Here is a 17,479-nt window from a genome sequence, read left to right on the forward strand (position 1 = left end):
GCCATTCTGGGCAGTTTATTGAGGTTTTAGGGTTGGGGTAGGGGAGGTGGCATGCCCATGTGTGTACGCAGGCTCAAAGAAGGCTACCACCCACACACAAGCACACACCCACAGCTGAGCAGTGTCCACACGTCTCCCATCCCCCACAAGGAGCCGTGATCTTCGGGGTGTAGCACATTCTGAGCTGGTCAGGCCTCCTGCCTGTCCAGAGGTCTTGGCAGACTCCCTCCACCCCCACACGGCGGAAAGCCCGGGGCCCTGAGGTGCTCTGTCTCAGGCCCAGGGCACCAGGGCTTCCCACTGCATGGGGGAACGACTCCTCTGCAACTCCCAGCTCTCCTGTCATCCAGGTCAGGCAGGCCTTGGCTGCTCTTGCTCGCTGTGTCACGGGACCCCGGGGCCAGGCTGGCAGTGGACGTCCATTTTGGGGCCAGAGCTGCTACCTCCAGGAGTTCTGCCTCACTGGGGCAACTGTGGGGAGGGGACAGGCTGAGGGCACTGAGGAGGACAGGAAGGCCCTGTCCCACCCAAAGTGGGGAAGACAGACGTACTCTCTGGGCTCAGGCTGGACACTAGAGCAGGATTCTGAGGGGTTCTCATGAGGGGCTCTTCTCTGGCCGGAGGCAGAAGATCCTGTGGGGAGAGTAGGTCAGCTTGGAGCTGGGCCAGGCCTCCCACGCCCCTGGGCTCCCTCTGGAACCACTCTGACCTGTGTGCTGAGGGGGCCCCTGTCTGGCCGCGGGGCTGGTGGCAGTGCAGCCCCTGTCTGCTGGATGAACTCCTGCAGGTTGCACTGACGCAGCTCTCGGTTCAGCTCCTCAAGTTCCTGGGCTTGGGCCTGGGGCACACGGGGCCCTCAGGGGACGCAGCCATGGGGCTCCATGGCCTCGCGCTCTCCTTGGCCTGACCCAGAGGCCAGTCCCCAAATCCGCTCGCACTGGGGCCACTGGCAGGGGCTCGGGGGCCTGCGGGCTCACCTGTAGGGCGTGCTCGGCTGCCTGCAGGGCCCTGCTCACCAGGGCCAGGCTGCCCTGCACTTCTGCGCTCTGCCGCTCCTGGGCAGCCAGGTCCTGGCGCAGGCGTTCTGCTGCAGATGCTGTGGGCGAGGGGGGCCCGGGGGCCTCTGAGGCCAGATGGAGCTCCGCCTCCAGGGCACGGGCCTGGGCATCCAGGGCCTGTAGCCGGGCAGCGTGCTCCGCGGTGGCTGCGCTCAGGGCCTGCAGGCGTGCCTGCCCCTCCCGCTCCCGAGCCTGCTCCCGCCGCAGCTCCTGCTCCCAGAAGGCCTCCTGACCCAGCTCCGCTGCGTTCCTCCGCACCCTGCGCTCCAGGCCCTGCAGGTCTACACTGGAGCCTGGGACTGGTGCTACGGGGGCCACAGGGTCAGGTGGTGCAGGGCTGGGGGCCAGTCCGGGGCACCCGAGGCTGAAGGTCCATGCTTTGCGCTGCTCATGGCCCAGGGCTGGCCGTGGCTTCGGAGGGAGGCTGGCACGGACCGGGCAGCGCTCAGGAGGTGGGCAGCTGTCTGAGGAGGGCCTCCCAGCAAGGCTGGGCCCTGTCCGCCTCAGGACAAACTGGACATCACTGGCAAACTGCCCACAGGTGGCCTGGGCACCCACTGGACACTCTTGGGGCAGCAGCTGCCGTTCCTTTTCCCTGAGACGCTGCACGAGCACAAAGCGGCCCGTCTGGCCTGGGGTAGGAGGAGACAGGTCAGCCTATGTGCCCCCACCACCCCACCTTCCATCCACTTGGCTTGAGAAATTAGGAGAGGGCAGGAGGGATCCGCAGCCAGCCCCAGCCTTGGTGGGGAAGGGGACGGAGGATTCGGCCCCACCTCAGGTGCACCTGTTGGGCTATCTGTGCCCGAAAGGACTCACCTATTGCTTGGGCTAGTGCGAAGACTACTTCCTGACAGGTGGTTTGCTCTGAGACCCCACAGACCACGCGCTGTATGCCGTCCACCCACACCTTCAGCTCCATCGCTGCTAGCCCAGACAGCATCCCTGGGAGGACAAAGGCCAGAGAGTCAGGCCCTGCCTGGCCCTACCACCGCCCGCCGCCCGGCTTCTCCTCTCCTCACCCCCCAGAAGTTGTTCAGGGCTACTGCGCGCCCCCCACCTCATGTCAGTCCTGCCCTCCTATAGCCTAGCCCCACACGCAGGTCATACACTGCGGGGTGGAGGCACGACCAGCCCCCCAAGGGGTAACCAGTGTGCCCTCCGGGAGCACTCTGAAGCTTCCCCACTGCCCAGCCTCCTCTTGCCTCGCCCCACTCCCCGGAACCAGGCGAATCATTAACCAGATCCAGCACTTCCTGCCTCCCCAGGCACCTGGCTCGAAGGGCGCTGCCCCTCCCACGGGACGCCGAGCTCGGGCACCCAAGGGCGCCCTCACGAAAACACGGCTTCCCGCTGCCATGGGAACGCCCCTTCCCCGCCACTCCGACCTCGGCCCTCCGGGGACACGGAACCGCGCCGGGGCGGCCCTCGCCGGGGCGGACAGCGCCCTGGCCGCTCCCTCCAGCCGCTGCGCTCGCCCCCCACCCCCGGCCGCCGTCGCCGCCGCGGGGCCGCTGCAGGTGCGGCGCGGCCCCCACGGCGGCCCAGCCCGCGTCGCTCCGTCGGAGTTGCCGCCCGAGGCCGCGCCCCGCACGCAGGAGGATCCCGGCCCCTGCGCGGCTCACCTGGGCGCTCGCTGGCCTCCGGGACCCAGACTCGAACTGGCTGCTTCCCCGAGCCCCGCGCCGCCGCAACCTGCCGCCTCCAGCGCCGCGGGCGAGCCCCGGCTCGCCACTCCATTGGCCCTCAGCCCGAGGGCCCCGCCCCTCGCCCTCCTATTGGCTTCCAGGGTCGCACCGCCCGCCCTGAGCCAACGCCCATTGGCCACCCCGCCTGCGCCCCGCCCCTCCCATTGGCTCCCCGCCCGCCCCGCCCCCGGAGGCGCCCAGGTGTGGGCGGAGCTCGGCGGCGCGGAGGGGCGGGCCGGGCCTCGTCCACTCACGCCCGAAGACCGCGGGCGACGCGGAAGCGCTCCCGGCCCGCTGGCGGCGCGCGGCACAGGTGTCTGGCTCCGCTTCCGGGCCCGCTTCCTCGGAAGCCTCCCGGTCCCATGCGTCTCCTGCCGAGGGAGGGGGCACCGGCCTGGGACCCCGCGGTCTCTGCCCGTAGAGGGGCGGGCGCGGCCCGCAAGGCCAGGACCCGCCCCCGCCCCCAGACCCGCCTCCGTCCCGAGGGCGGGGGCGCTGCGGGAGCGGGGTGGCGGGCGCGGGCCCTCTCTGGCTCCCGCCAGCCCGGCGGTCCTGATGGGGGAGAAGGCTGCTCTGAAGCTGCTGGGGACAGAGCAAGACAAAGACCCTGGGCTCTTTGCCCGCACCCCTCCCTGCCCCCAGTGGGGCCCGGCGCCCCCGCGACTTGTGGACACGTGGGCACCCTGAGCCTGAGAATCTCAGCCAGCCCAGCAGCCAGGGTCCCTCACAGCCTCCGTGCTGTCTGTGGATAGGGCGTTGGGAGCCTGCTCTGCCTCCTCACAATGGGCCGTGGGGGGTCCTCCTCAGCTCAGGAAGTCCCGGGGAAAAGCAGAGTTGAGGATCTTAAGGAATGAGGTGAAGGCTGGAGGACATTGGCCTGTGTGTGGGATCTGGTGCCTCACTTGTGTTCTGGGGCAGAGGGAACTGTTGTCATAGTTCTGAGGCTGTCCCCAGGGCTCCCCAAGGTGGGAGATGGACTGGAGAAGGACAGGCTTCTGACTTGGGGTTTAGTAGGTGGGCGTCAGCCTCTGAGTGGGAAGATGCTGTGGGAAGCACTTGGGGGGCTCACTGATGGATAGAGTCCGGTAAGCCCCCATACACCGGGCAGCTGTGCCCCCAGTACCTGCCTGCTGCCACAGGGAGGGTGAGGAGGGACTGTGGCAGCCTCCCCAAGCTTGGCTGGGGTGGCAGACTGCGTGTGTGACCGTCTGTGAGTCTGTGAGCGCGGCAGGGCCTGCTCCTTGCTCCATGGTCCCCTGAGCCCGCGAAGGCCACCTGGGCAACAACCCAGCCTTTCAGTTTCTCCTTCAGGCTGGGTTGGGAGGTGGGCCCAAAGCTCACTAAGGGCCCTGGTCTGGGGTTTACCTGGAAGCCCCTGGTAACAAACAGCCCCTCCCCTTCTGGGTGCTGGTATCCATGGCAACACTCTAGAGCCTTTCTTCCCTAGGTGCGCTTGGATTTCAGGCCTCAGGTGAGTGTTTGGGGTCAGGCCCTGGGCCTGGGGGCATCACAGGCAAAGGACCAGTCCCTCTGGGGACTCTTGCTCTAGGTTGAGGGACAGGACCTCAGGTCCTAGAAGGCAGGGGTGATGGGGGATGACAACAGGAAATGTCCACTCAGGTGACATGTTGCCTGGGGGTGACCTGCTGCCTTGTCCCGGTCAGAATTATACAGATGTGGGCACACGTGTGACCAGCAGTCTAGTGTCCTGTGGGGTACGGGCACACATGCACACACACGCAGACCTGTTTGGAGTGGTGCTGTCAGACATACGCACACACTCATGGCCTTGTAGGGAGAGCCCCGCAGGGGTAGCCACACATAGGACACAAGGATGACAGCCATACCATCCCTCGCAGCTCCCCCAGCAACACCGAGAATGGCGCCCGAGTCTTGCCGAGAGAATGAAGAAGCCGAGAAAAAGGCTCCCTTATCCCAGGTGGACCAAGAGCTGGTCAGCGCCCACCTGGAGCCTCCTGTGGGCGCACCTCCAGAGCCGGGGGGTCCCACATGCGCACAGGATGCCAAGCCCAGCTCTACACAGGGGGTCTTCTCGGTCAACCTACAGTAAGAAAGGGAGGGATGGGTGACCAGACACTTGGGCCTGGCCAGCTAGGGGGCAGGGCCTGATCACTGCCATTGCAGGTTGGCCCCTGAGTCTCTGGACACTCGCACCTTGCGGCTACTGTGGGGCCAACGGGAGCTGGAGATCCAGGCTCTGCGGTGGGCCATCCAGAACCGCCAGGATGCCCGGCACTGCCACGTCCTGCGTGAGGTGGCTGGGCTTCCACCTGAGAGGTGACCAGCAAAGTGCTAGTCCCCCAGCCCAACCCCGCCTCTGTCCTGGCCCACACTGGTTTTCGTCTGACCCCCATCCCCAATCACCGGTCCTGACTGACACTGCAACTTCTTACTCTGGGCCTAAGCCTCATTTGAAGCCTGACCCTCTACCCTGACTCCGAACACACTGAGAGTTGCTGCATCTAGACCCCACCTGCAGCCCAGACCTCTCAGAGCCAGACTTGGTCTGGCTCACTGGAACCCTATGCCTTTGGGCCCCCAGTGTCAAGGAAGAGGGGCCCCTCCTCCCTTCCTTGGCTGCTGACCTAGGGGCGGGGGCTGCAACGATTGCCCCTTCCCCCAGGAGTGCACGTAATCAGGAAAAGTTCCTGCAAAATCAGGTCCAAAAGCTGACTGTGGACTTGAAAAAGCAGAAGGAACAGGCCCAGCTGGTGAGGGGCAGGAGGGACCAGGGAGTCGGGGAGGGGACCCAAGCTGGGGTGAGGGGCAGGGCCCAGGTAGGGGTTGGCCTTGGGGGGTCAGCAGCTGGAGAAGACCCTGTGCACCTCCTGGGAGCAGGAGAAGTCCCAGCTGGAGGAACGTCTGCTGCAGACCGCGACCACCATGCAGCAGCTAGAGGCTGAGCTGCAGGCCTTCCAGAAGTCCTGCCTCCTGCAGCTGGCCCGCTCCTCCTGGGTGGGGCGCATACTACGCTCCTCCACCGGCAGTGTGGAGGTAAGCCCCGCTCGGCCCACCCGCTCGCCTCCTGTGCTCCCCTCCCCAACCCTCCTTGGACGTTCCCTGGGTAGCCATTGTCTCTCCTCTGGGCCCTTTGGTGGGGCTGGCCTGCCTGGGAAGTCTGTCTCCCCTCAGGACCACGGGGCAGGGAGGAACCCCCTGGTTCCACCCACCTGACTCATTGTGAACCTGTGCCTAGCGAGGTCAAAGGAGAGCGCCTCTCTCCCCCAGCCCCTGCCCACTGGTCTCCGCTCCCCGTGTGCAGGTGGTCACTGCAGAAACCCTGATGGACTTCAGCGACGTCTCTGAGAGTGAACAAGGCCCCTCCACTGGGGAGGTAAGACAGGTGAGCAAGGTCCCCCACGTGCTCTCATAGCTGGCAGCCCTGTGGGAGGGGAGGGCCACGTGCCTGTTGCTTCCTGACCAGGGTTTCCGGCTGGAGGACGTGGACTGGAACAGCATTGCCCAGCGGTATCCCAACCTCTTCAGCAACATGGAGTCCAGCTCAGACCCGAAGTAACTGCTCCTTGTGCACTCCTCCAGGGCTGCGGGGTGGGGGGCAGGGAGAGCCTTGGCATATGTGGACCAGAGTCCAAGTTCTACCCTTAGTGTCTGCGGACAAGTCACTTTTACCTTCCAAGGTCAGCTCTCCCATCTGTAGGACGGGGTTCACAGTGAGGGGAAAGGGCTCCTCAGCCCTCACGGTCCTTCCAGGAGCCCTTTCCCCTTCCCCCACCCCCAGGTACCAGGGTGCCCCACCCCCTGGGGGGGGCTAGATGGGCGCGGGGCTGGAGTCTAGAAGTCAAAGGCAGCAGCAGCACGCAGATCAGACTGTGGTCCACAGGCACCCACGGCCCCTGCCACCCTCAGAGGCCCCACTGTTGAGCGAGTGGGGCTCGGAGCTGCGCAGACCGGGGACAGAGCAGCGTCTCAAGAGTGTCGAGTGGAGTTCCCTGCCCTTCATGGGCACGAGCAGCTCCGGGGGCGCGGACTCCGACTCCAGCAGTGGCCAGCTGGCTGAGCGTTATTGTGTGCAGAAGGTGACAGGACACCCCCCATGCACGCCAAGCCGAGACAAGCTAACGGAGGCCAGCTCCAGGAGCCTCAGCAGGGAAATGCAGACACAGTCTGGAGGTGGGGCGCAGCAGCTTTCCCTAGTTATTACCCCCCTGCAAGGCTGTGATCTCTGCCCAAAGCCCTAATAGTGTGTCCCCCAACAGCTTGGTATTCATGACCGCCCAGAGCAAGGTCGCTGAGGCCTCTCCAGTCTCATCCCTGGGGGTTAGGGTGGTCTTGGAGGGTACCTGATGCTGCCTGTGCACTCTGGCTATCCACCCCACCGCCCCGTACTTGGGAGTTATCCCTCTGCTTCCCTCAGCCTCCCGGGTCCAGCCTTCCTGCTCTGGATCTGAGCTCCAGAGCTCTGCCTCTCCCCAGTGCACCTGTGGGGTGCTGCGCATCAGTTTGGCCTCGCAGGAGATGTCCACAGTGCGTGCGGTGTACGGGGTGCCCCTTCCAACAGGTCTTTCCCTGGATCTCAGGATGGCCCAGCAGGACCAGCCAGGTAGGACAGTCCTGACCCTGACCGGGGAGCCCTGTGCAGCTCCTGAGCACCCGCATTCAGGGTGCCCCTGGAGGTGAGGGGTGACCCGGCGGAGTCCTGGCAGGAGGGGGTTTCTCCAACCAGGATGCACCGGAGGGGTGGCCAAGCTTCTCTGCGTAGTGCACCTACCCTCCTCACACCTCACCCCAGCCCAGGGTGTTCCTGCCTGAAGATTGTGGCAGTCAGTGCCCGGGAGAGGTTCGTGCGTGTCCTCAACCAGTCGCTGGAGGAGACCGAGGACCTGGGTGGCCTCATGCTGCAGCAGCTGGAGTGCGGCTTTCCTGTGTGCATGTACCGCTTCCCGCCCCGCACGCTGCTGCCTCCGCGCCACCATGTCACAGTGTGTCCCCGCCCCCTGCCCCCCGCAACCCCGTGGTGGCCACGGCTCAGGCCCGCACCGCTGCTCACCCAACCCCTGCCCATGTCCACCAGGTTTGGGGCGAGGGGCCCCGCAGCACCAAGAAGCACCTGCCCTCATCCTTGGGCCAGGAGCCTGTGCACTTCCACTCTAGCCGGGGCTGTGTGACTCTCCTCCTGAACCCCAAGGGCGAGGTCAGTGTGCATCCCAGCTGGAGGTGGGGTGGGAGTGAGCCCCGGTGGACAGGGGTGACCCCTGTGCCTCTCCCGGCCCGCCCGCAGGTCCTGAGCCAGCATCAGGCCGCCCACTGCGTGTCCCCCGCCTCGAGGATCTTCGCTGACAACACTGATTTGTCCATAGACCGCTTCCCGCTCTCAGAGGCCGGGCTGGTGGCCGACACCCGCACGCAGAGGCCCGGTCCTTGGCAGCTGCGGGCAGGCAGGGTGCAGGAGGCCCCAGCCAGACGGCAGAGACCCAGGTGGGCTCCGCGGGTCCCTTGGTCTCCACTTCCTTCCAGGGCCCCCCCCTTGTAACACCCTAGACTCCCTGCTAAGGGCTGTACCCCACCTCAGGTCCAATCCCCTCTGGGGGCCGCTCCGCAGGCTGGTTCCTGGTCAGGACACCAACTGCCTCCCCAGGTCCCGGCCTCTCCAGGCTCCGCACCCCGCACCCGCCCCTTCCCGCAGGCGGGCTTCAGATCTCACGAGCCCCTCGCCCCACCAGGACGCGGGGCCTCTTCCCCCGGCTGAGCGCCAGCAAGACCTTCCGCCCGCGGGTTGTGCCAGCGCCGTCCGAGGCCGCCGAGACGCCGGCACCCGAGCTCCTGCCCGCCATCCCCGGTGAGCGCGCGGTGCGCGGCGGGCGGCCCGGCGAGGAGGGGGGAGGCCGGCCGGACCCCACGCGGTCATTGTTCCCCGCAGAGGCCGGGCTGCTCCTCGAGGACTGCCAGGCTAGGAAGGAGCCCAGGGTCCGGGTGAGTGCGTGCGCGCGTCCCGACCCGCGCCCCTTGGACCCCTCCCGTTCCCGGCCGTGCCCCCTCCTCCGCGCAGGCCCCCGCCCTGGCCCCACGCCCCTCTGAGGCTCCGCGCCCCCAGGTGTGCTGCAAGGGCGTGGACCGGGGCTGCCCGATGGTGGCGTTGTCGGTGCAGAGCGCGGCTGAGAGCAGATACGGCTTCCGCTTCCTCCCCTGCCCGCCGGTCACCGCCGCCAGGAGAGCGCGGCTGTAGGCGGACTGCGCTGGGCGGGCGCCGGGGCCGAGGGGCGGCGCTGGGAGAGAGGGGGGGGAGGCGGGCCGAGCCGGCGGCAGCGTTTATTGAACCAACATCGCCTACGAAGTAAAGAGCATTCATGTACACCTGACAGTCGAGAAGCGTTTGCTTGGTTTTGGGGTACCCTGCCCCAAGGGAAGGGAGCTGGCTGCCCCATCCCTGCGTGGGCTAGGAACCGCGCAAATGACCCCCCCCCCCCCCCCCATGGGAGGCCTGGCCGCACCCTGGCATCTGGAGAGGGCCTGCCAGAGAGCTGGTGGGCCTCGCTGGAAGGAGCCGGCAGCTGGGCCTGTGCTGGGGACCTGGGCTCTCTTAGCCTGGGCTCTTTCTTGTGCCTGCAGCTGGAGATCCCAATCCCCGACTCCCCTCCACCAAGAAGGGTCTCTCCTACCTCAAGCCCATTACCCATCCCCCAACACCCCCTGCCCCAAGATGCTCTGTGTTCCATGAAGCCAGAGTTCACATGGGGCTCCCACAATCACATGGGGGCTCCTTGGCCCTTGGTGGAGGCCAGCTTGGCAGTGGATGGGGGTGTTACACTAGGGGTGGGATTGGGCTGGGGTGATAGGGTTCAGGTGCGGCAAGCACGGGAGGCCAGGGGGTCTGGCTGCTGGATCCGTTGCTGGCTTTGGGGCTGGACATCCTTGGGCTGGAGGGCTTGGGCCTGAGGTCACCTCCAGGGCTCTCAGAGCTGTAGTCACTGTAGCTAATCCCTGCCCTAGGCCAGGCCCTTTCCCCAGGCCAGGCCCTAAGCTACACAGGGCTCTGAGCCTGCGCCTCCGGGACTGCAGGCCTGTGGAGCCCCAGGAGCTGCTGCTAGAATCAGAAGGCATGGGCATCTTGGGGGGAGAGGGCGTCAGGTTATAGCCCAAGGTCCTGGAAGGCTCTGGAGAACAAGGAAAGACAGCTTGTCAGACAAGGGACCCCATAGGGATCACTAGGTGTGGTGGGGGTCACCACAGGCAAGGTGGCAGTGTCCACGTGGCTCCGCCCCGTAGGCCGCCCCCCCCACCCCCCTGCAAGGCAGCATCCCTCTCTCCCACTTCCTCTGCTTCCCTGGGAAGCTGTGTCTCTGCAGCCCTGTGACAGCTGATAGTTGCTGGGGATGCAGAGGCCACAAAACCTGGGTTCTGGTTTTGGGTCACTGGATCCCAGCCCCAAGGGTGTGTCCCCGGGCCAGGTTCTAAGCCTCTCTATAGAGTGAGCTCCTGGTACCTCCCTCTGCCTCTGCAATGCCGGGCAAACTGGACGGTATAGCCATGGTCGCCCTGTGCCTAATTGGACCCGGCCTGGAGTGGGAGGCTCTGGTACATTTTTTCCCTGAGTCCCCACTGTCTGTCATCACTCCTCCATCTGGCTGCCCTGCCTGTTCTCCCTCAAGGGCCCCCCCCAACCCCCATAACTGACAGTGCTTGACTAGCTGGTCTCAGGGCCCACCCTCTCTGGCCCCTCCTCCCAGGCACCTGCCAGCACATGGAAGCCGGAGGCTTTGTCTGTCGTGTCCCTGTTCCATCCTGGCCCTTTTGACTCCCCACCACAAAGGAGGGCCATTCAGCCAAAGCCCCCTGCTTACAAGGCCTCTTCCCAGGCGAGCCCACTCAGTTCTACCAGTCAATCCTGACCCTTCTTTTGGGAAGCCTCCACGGGCTTGCGGTCCTTCCTGTGTTTGTCCCACTCAGCCATGGTCTGTCTGGAGCCAGTGTTCTGAGCCCAGCACAGGCCCCGGGAGCAGGATAAGGGCAGCACCCTCCCCACTATAGTCTCCTGGCCCATCTGGTGGCCTCTCTCTGCATTGGCCTGTGCCCTGCTCCCTGCCCAGTGGGCCTGTCCTGGCCACTCATTGCCACCCTGCCCTCTTCTGGTCCAGACTCCCCGCTCACACCCCCCTGTGACCCCGTGGGCTCAGGGAGGAGGACTTGGGGCTGGAAGCTCTTGAGTGTAAGCAGTGCTCCCCTCAGGAGAGGACTGCCCTGTTACAGCCGCTATCCGAGTCCCGCTGGGCAAGGGGGCCCAAGCTGATGAATGCTGGTGTGGGGCAGTGTGTGGGGTCACTCAATACCTGGGACCGGGCACAGGGTGCCGGAGGGAGTCTTGGGCCTAGACTTGTCCTTCCGTGGGCCACGGGGGGCTACGGCACCTTCCCGCTGGGGATCCAGGGACCTACCAGGGAGGGGGCTAGAGTGGGGGAAGGGGGCTGCAGCCCTGCCCTTAGAGCCCATCCCAGATGAGTGTGCCCCTGGGCTGATCCCCCAACCTCAGGCTCCCGTGGCCCACTCCTCCCGCCCACCTGGTACCAAGGCTGTCCCCGGCCACGACCTCCCACCGCATAGGACATGTGGCGGTGGGTCTCGACTGCGGTGGGGGGCTACCCACCGCGGGCGCAGCTCCCTGCAGGCCGGAAGCCTAGCCAAGGCCGGGGATTCACTGCTCTCCATAGGATCGGGCCCTGGGCTGGGGACACCGGCAGTTGGGTCCTTCAGTCTGGGTGGGCGCAGCTGCTCTGGAACCAGCCAGGCCTGGCAAGAGAGGGGGCTGGCTTGGGGTCACAGCCTTCAAGGGGGCTGGGCGGAGAATCCCCTGAAGACAGAAGGGCTGCTCTGGCTGCTGTGAGAGAGCCGGAGCCTCTGGCCGGCAGTGGCTGTGGGGCAGGGGACTGTCAGGTTGGGATACCGGTCCCCTGCGGATGTCCTGGAGTCCTGACCCAGCTGTGGGTAGCAGGCCTACCTGGCACTGGTGCCGACGCTCCCACAGGCCTTTGGTGGGGTTCCCGCAGAGGACTCGACTAGCCCCTGCAGAAGAGGGTGTGGCCAGGTCTGCTTTGGGGTTGAGGGCTACAGGGTCAGCTTCGTGTTGAGATGCGTTCCTTACCATGGGTGAGGTTGCTTGTGTCCCCCTCTGGAGCTGGGTCCTTGGGAAGCAGGCTTTCAGGCAGGGGACCCCCACTGACCAGTAGGGAGAGCGGCCATGGCCTGGGGGTCCATGGCTGGGTCTCAGGTAAGGAGAGCTCGGAGCTGAGTCTCTGAATGGGGGCTCCGTGGGGACAATCTGCCCGAGGGTCAAAATCAGAGGTCATGGAAACCCACACCAGCTGGCCAGCCCAAGAGTCCCACCCCCCAGCCAGAACTGTCCACAGACCAGGGACCCCTGCCACCCAACGTCTCTCGTCTGGACGTCTGTGCCCCTCCAGGCGCTGCCCATGGGGAGGTTCTCCTGGCCTGGGGGTGAGCGTGCAGGGCTCTGGGAACAAAAGGGTAAGGCCAAGAAGGGATATGAGATGTGGCTATCCATCTCTATGAGGCCTGGGGGGTGCTGGGGGTATAGAGCTCTCTCCCTGGGGATGGTGGGGGCTGGCAACCTCTTCTGGAGCTCAGCCAGTGAGGGGTCCAGGCTGGGTGAGGCAGCCCTTGCCAGAGGGCTGGTGAGTGGCTGCCGTACCCAGCCCAGGGAGCAGGCCATCCAGGACACTGCCCTCCTTGATGGCCGCCTTCACCATGAGCCAGTCCTGGCCTGGCTTCCGGGAGGCCGGCCGGTCTGTATGCGCAGCCGGCACCTCATCCAGGACCTGCAGCTGGGGAATTTGCTTCCGCACCTCCGTCCGGTAGTTGTAGCCCCGGAGCACCTGCGGGGTGGAGGGTGTGGCAGGCCTGGGTCCGGGGGCCCCTTCAGGCCAGCTCTGTCCTGTGGGGCTTTCTCCAGGCCCTCTGTGGGCAAGGCAGGGGAGCTGAGGGTGGTGATGCCGCCCCACCCTGCCGGGCTGGCCTGGGTCACTCTGAGCCAGCAGGGACTCTGGGGACCCTGGGCTCTCTCCCGCATGTGAGCTCACTCTCCAGGCTCACAGCCAGGGCCCAGTGGTGTCCTCTGGCCTGTGGGACTGCCCTGAGCTCAGAGCTGCGGCCCAGCTGGGCAGCCACTGCACACGGGCGCCGCGCCTCTTAGGGCAGGAAGCGTGAGAGCCGGGTGTGCATGGGCAATGCTGGGGGTACGGCTGCGGAGGGTGTGCGCGAGCCCACGGTGTGTGAGTGCATTCCCACCGAGGGCACGCCCAGGCCTGCAGGGGATGGAGAGGGTTCGGGCCTGCGTGTGTGTGCGTGTGCATATGCGTGAGTCCGTGTGCTGCCTGAACAGACCCCACAGGGCTGTGTTATGGGCTGGGGGCTCTGTGGGGTCTGGTTGGGGCCCAGAGGTTCCCCAGCGATACAAGAGGATGAGCGTTATTATGGTGGGCAAGTTCCTCGTGCAGGCGGGCTGTGCCCTGGGGACGTGCCCTGGGGTTGCCCCTGTTGCCCAGCCTGGACATGGCCTGTGCTCAGGTGGGCAGAGAGGCCGCTGGGACCGCGGGAGACCCCAGAGTGCCTCCCGCTCCGGTGCACGTGCTGCTGGGGCCCAGACACACACCTTGTTGGAAGGGCTGGGCCCCGGCCGCAGGCACACCGGGTTGCCCTCCAGGGTGAGCGTGGCCAGCCTCGGGCACAGCCGCAGGTAGCACACCTGCCCCAGGTCCTCCACACTATTGCCCTCCAGGTCCAGCACCTCCAGCTGCTCCAGCAGGCACAGTGGGCTCAGGTCTGAGACGTTGTTGTAGGAGACGTAGAGTTCCTAGGGCGGCAAGGGGGTCAGCCGGGGCTTGGTCGGGCACCCTCTCCCCAGCCCAGGGCACCAAAGACCCACCTTCAGGGCCAGGAAGGAGCCAATGCCATCCAGGTCGGTCAGGCCACAGCAAGCCAGCCACAGCACCTGCAAGTGGGCCAGGGAAGTGCCCAGGTCTCTGTAGAGGGTGGGGTTGGCTGGTCAGCGCTGTCTGGGGCTGGAGGGCCATGTCCGTGTCCATGAAGGCCCTGTGCCACGCCTCGTGCCCATCCACCACCCACACCTGGCTCTCTCCAGGTGCAGGGGTGCCTGTGAGCTGTGGCTCATGTGTGGCACCCTCCGGGCCAAGGAAGGGTCCCCTGGAGCCCCTGCCCCCCTGCATTCCCTCTTTGCTGCCACTTCCTGGTCTCCAGCATGGGCTGAATCCACTTTCTTCTGCCCCTGGAGGGTCTGAGGCTGGTGGGGGGGTCGGGGGGGGGGAGTGTGGGGTGGTGGTGGTACCCGCACTGGACAGCTTGGCTGGGCCCCAGCTGCTGCCCATTGCAGTGAGGGTGGGCAAGGCAGCCCCTTCCCCAGTAGGGTCAGCCCAGGGGCTTCTCCCTTCGTCTCTCTGTTTGGCCTTTCTTGTGGACGGCTTCCCCACATACAGACCCTCCACCAGCCAGCTCTGCCCGCAGGACCTCCTCCACCCCTGCCACGGCCAGTCCCCTGCCCAAGCCCTGGCCTTGTCCTTGCCACCCTCCCTCTCTGCTGCGGATGGGCCGGCCAAGGCTCTTTGGGCCCCACCTCTGCCTATGGGGTCCTCTTGTCCTCAGTGTCCCCGGACAGGGCGCAGGTCCGGTGTTCAGGTCCTTCTAATTGGCTTCTGGGATGGTCTTGATGGCTTTTCTTCTGCATCTTCCCTGTCCGTGCTCCCTGTTCTCACGCATGGAGCTCTGCCACTCGTGTGTTGGTCCTCTGAGAATGACTCCCATACCGTTGTCTTCTCTGTCCCCTTTACCTGTTGTGGCCTTTCCCTCTGCATTCTGGGCGATTTCCTCACTCCAGCCTGGCCCCGACATTGTCATGTCAGCGTCGTTGTCTAGTTCTGAAGTTAGCGTCTGAGGAGTCTGATTGCTTTCTGACCCTTTCTCACGGCTGCTCTGCTGGTTCTGAAGATACCGAGACGCCACGTCTTCTGTGGGGCTCACGGGATTGGCTGAAGGAGTCTGGAAGTTTTACACCCCTCCCTGCCCTGTTGGTCTCCTCTGGGACCCTTCGTTTTGACCTTTTCCTTTAGTGCTGCAGAGCCCCTGGCATTCTGATTATACTATTAATAGCTTCTCCCGAATTCAGGTTGGGAGCACTGGTGTGGAATCCTGCAGGGAAGAGCTGAGCCATTGGGGGCCCTGGCGTGGGCGGCTTCCCTGCAGGGGCATGAGGGGATGGGGGGCGGTGCTGGGGGCAGAGCAGACCTGTGCTGGCGCCCACGCTGGCACGTGCCCCACGCTGGGGCAGGCTGCGGGTCTCCCCGTGTTCCCCGGGGCGCACCCTGCACCCTCGCACGGGGGGACTTGGCCCTCGCCCTTCCCCCTGCTCAAGTGCCCACGTGACACATGATGACATGCGCAGGGCCCCTCCTCCAGTGAACATGCTCCCCAGGGACGTCTGGCCCACCTCCCACCTGGCCAGCGTCCCCTAGCCTCTGGGACCCCTTAGTCTGCGCCTCTCAGTTACCGAGACGCCCCGTGTATCCACAGCCTGTTGCCCTGAGTGGATTTTCCCGCTGCCTCTGAACTGGCTGAAATTTGTGTCCAGGGACTTCTTCAAGAGGGTTAATTTGACCTAGTGATTTTCCTTGGTCTCTGACTCCCTCAGAGCCGCTGGCCGGGCATGCAGGTCATGGTTCATGCCTCCTTTCCACGGTCCTGTCGTCTGTCTTTGAGTGTCTCTGTGGCGCAGACTCAGGAAGATGTCATTCCTCTTCTTCCTGAAGGACGAGGTGGTCCATCTCCTTGGCTGCCTCCAAGTGCCATCCTCACGTGGGTGAGTTTGTTCGGTGTGTGCTTTCCTGCTGGCCGGTTGCTTTCAATGCCTTCTTCCAGTCTGGAGCTGAAAGTCTTCTTTTATGCCCAATGAGTTTTCCTGAGTCTTTGAGCTTTCGTTCTGTTCTGTGGTTTCCATTTCCTTCTGCAGCGGATGCATGTGTCAGGCCCTCCGTCCCACGGGCGCCCCCAGACTCTGTGCAAGGATGGAGAGCTGGGCTCGCGGTTGTCATTCCCGTCTCCTGTGCGATCTCGCTTTCTTTTTTAAAGATTTTATTTATTTATTTGACAGAGAGATCACAAGTAGGCAGAGAGGCAGGCAGAGAAAGATGGAGAAGCAGGCTCCCCGCCGAGCAGAGAGCCCGATGCGGGTCTCGATCCCAGGACCCTGGCATCAGGACCTGAGCCGAAGGCAGAGGCTTAACCCACTGAGCCCCCCAGGCGCCCCCCGTGTGATCTCTCGACAAGGCCTCCCGCAGTTTTGCTGTCAAGTCTGTCTTTGTGTTTGGAGAGTGTGGGTACTATGTGCCCAGCTGAAAATGGGGAGTCCCCTTTTTATGGAAGATACAGATTGGGGAATAACTAGTAGATGTTGCCTCATCTCACATTAAATAGGAAAATGACCAAATATTTAGAACTAATGACAACAAAGCATCCAAAATCTGTGAGCCCTGCCTGAGGTGGTACATAAAGAGAAACAGCCTTCCACACATTTACCCAAAAAGCAGTGAAAGTGTTACAACGATTAAGCTGGGCATTTAGCTCCAGGAGCTAGAAAAAGAACACCACCAAACCGCAAAAAGAACAGGAAGAGGAGACATAATGAAGGTCAGGATGAAAGTCGTGACAGCCAGACGGAATGTGGGGAAGCTGCCAGAGCCCAGACTGCGTTCTTCGAAACATTAATGGATGACCTCCACCCAGCCTGATGATGGGGAAGAAGGAGACGGCATGAACGAACAGACAGCGTCGGAGAAGAGGAGGAGTCGCCGCCAGAGCAGTTATTAAAGAAACAGGAGACCCCTGCAAGCAGAGTACATGCCCACTGTTTTGGAACCAGAGAAAGCGACACCCGAAGAAGAGGGACACTGGATGCTGGCCTCCCCTGCAACCCTCTGAGTCCTCAGATCTGGACTGTCTTTGAGAGTTCTAACGAGCCATCATGGAATAGACGCTCTCGATCTTGCACAACGATTTCTCATACAAGAACTCAAACTTAGTTTCAAACTTAGTTTCAAACTTAGAGCAGCCGGAAAGAACGAGAAGAGGGAGAGGCGGCCTAGGGTCGGGCCTTGACCCCGGAACCGGAGACGCACAACGCTGGGTGGGGGGTGCCAAAGGGGTGTCCCTCGTGAATGCGGGCGTGAAAATGCCCAGCGGATCGTAGTTCCGTGTTTCGGCGCTTGCAGGGCTCAGCGATTGAGTGTGTCCTGTGCCCTGGTAGCCTCGAGGTTACTCACCGGTGTGACTGTGCTGATGGGGCACAGACACGCACACACACACCCATTCAGGTAAAACGCACACCAACGGTGCCTGTGGCTGTCTTGCTGATACCGAAGACTGTGCTGGAAGGCACAAGGACGAAGCATGAGGGCCAGAAGTGAAAGACGGCCCTCGACATGCTGATCAGACCCTCACCAAGACAGAAACTCCAACAGAATTAAGACACTTTTGAATATGAGCTTGGCAGTTTTACTAAGGAGAAAATGAAGACGCACTATTGCCAGATGCAAAGCCCGTGTGGGAAACCCAGCCGTGTTTCACTGATTTAAAACATGTGTTCCCGGGCGCCTGGGTGGCTCAGTGGGTTAAGCCACTGCCTTCGGCTCAGGTCATGATCTCAGGGTCCTGGAATCGAGCCCCGCATCGGGCTCT

At 64.1% G+C, this 17,479-nt stretch overlaps 3 protein-coding genes across 3 annotated transcripts in view; 1 reads left to right on the forward strand and 2 right to left on the reverse strand.

Moving 5' to 3' along the window:
* RASSF7 (Ras association domain family member 7) lies at window positions 1-4,980 on the reverse strand. Its single transcript, XM_047691540.1, is given in 9 exon segments — window positions 1-471; window positions 552-597; window positions 600-633; window positions 710-838; window positions 978-1,690; window positions 1,878-2,007; window positions 2,683-3,328; window positions 4,713-4,808; window positions 4,922-4,980. Coding segments are annotated over 6 exon segments (1,329 nt in total). The 5' UTR covers window positions 2,002-2,007; window positions 2,683-3,328; window positions 4,713-4,808; window positions 4,922-4,980; the 3' UTR covers window positions 1-188.
* LMNTD2 (lamin tail domain containing 2) lies at window positions 3,253-9,084 on the forward strand. Its single transcript, XM_047691537.1, has 14 exons — window positions 3,253-4,813; window positions 4,892-5,044; window positions 5,391-5,478; window positions 5,606-5,761; window positions 6,030-6,101; window positions 6,192-6,280; window positions 6,609-6,898; window positions 7,202-7,328; window positions 7,518-7,707; window positions 7,800-7,919; window positions 8,007-8,220; window positions 8,352-8,564; window positions 8,646-8,698; window positions 8,820-9,084. The coding sequence occupies exons 1-14, from the start codon at window positions 4,581-4,583 to the stop codon at window positions 8,949-8,951; spliced, it is 2,130 nt and encodes a 709-aa protein (XP_047547493.1). The 5' UTR covers window positions 3,253-4,580; the 3' UTR covers window positions 8,952-9,084.
* Window positions 9,011-17,479, reverse strand: part of LRRC56 (leucine rich repeat containing 56) — a 21,453-nt gene continuing 12,984 nt past the window's right edge. Inside the window, 8 exon segments of the mRNA XM_047691538.1 lie at window positions 9,011-9,879; window positions 11,053-11,168; window positions 11,367-11,509; window positions 11,718-11,782; window positions 11,862-12,038; window positions 12,429-12,612; window positions 13,389-13,589; window positions 13,662-13,758. Coding sequence (XP_047547494.1) covers window positions 9,533-9,879; window positions 11,053-11,168; window positions 11,367-11,509; window positions 11,718-11,782; window positions 11,862-12,038; window positions 12,429-12,612; window positions 13,389-13,589; window positions 13,662-13,758 — 1,330 coding nt within the window. The 3' untranslated portion in view covers window positions 9,011-9,532.

This window comes from Lutra lutra, chromosome 10 (assembly GCF_902655055.1).
Source record: "Lutra lutra chromosome 10, mLutLut1.2, whole genome shotgun sequence".
Lineage (NCBI taxonomy): Eukaryota > Metazoa > Chordata > Mammalia > Carnivora > Mustelidae > Lutra > Lutra lutra.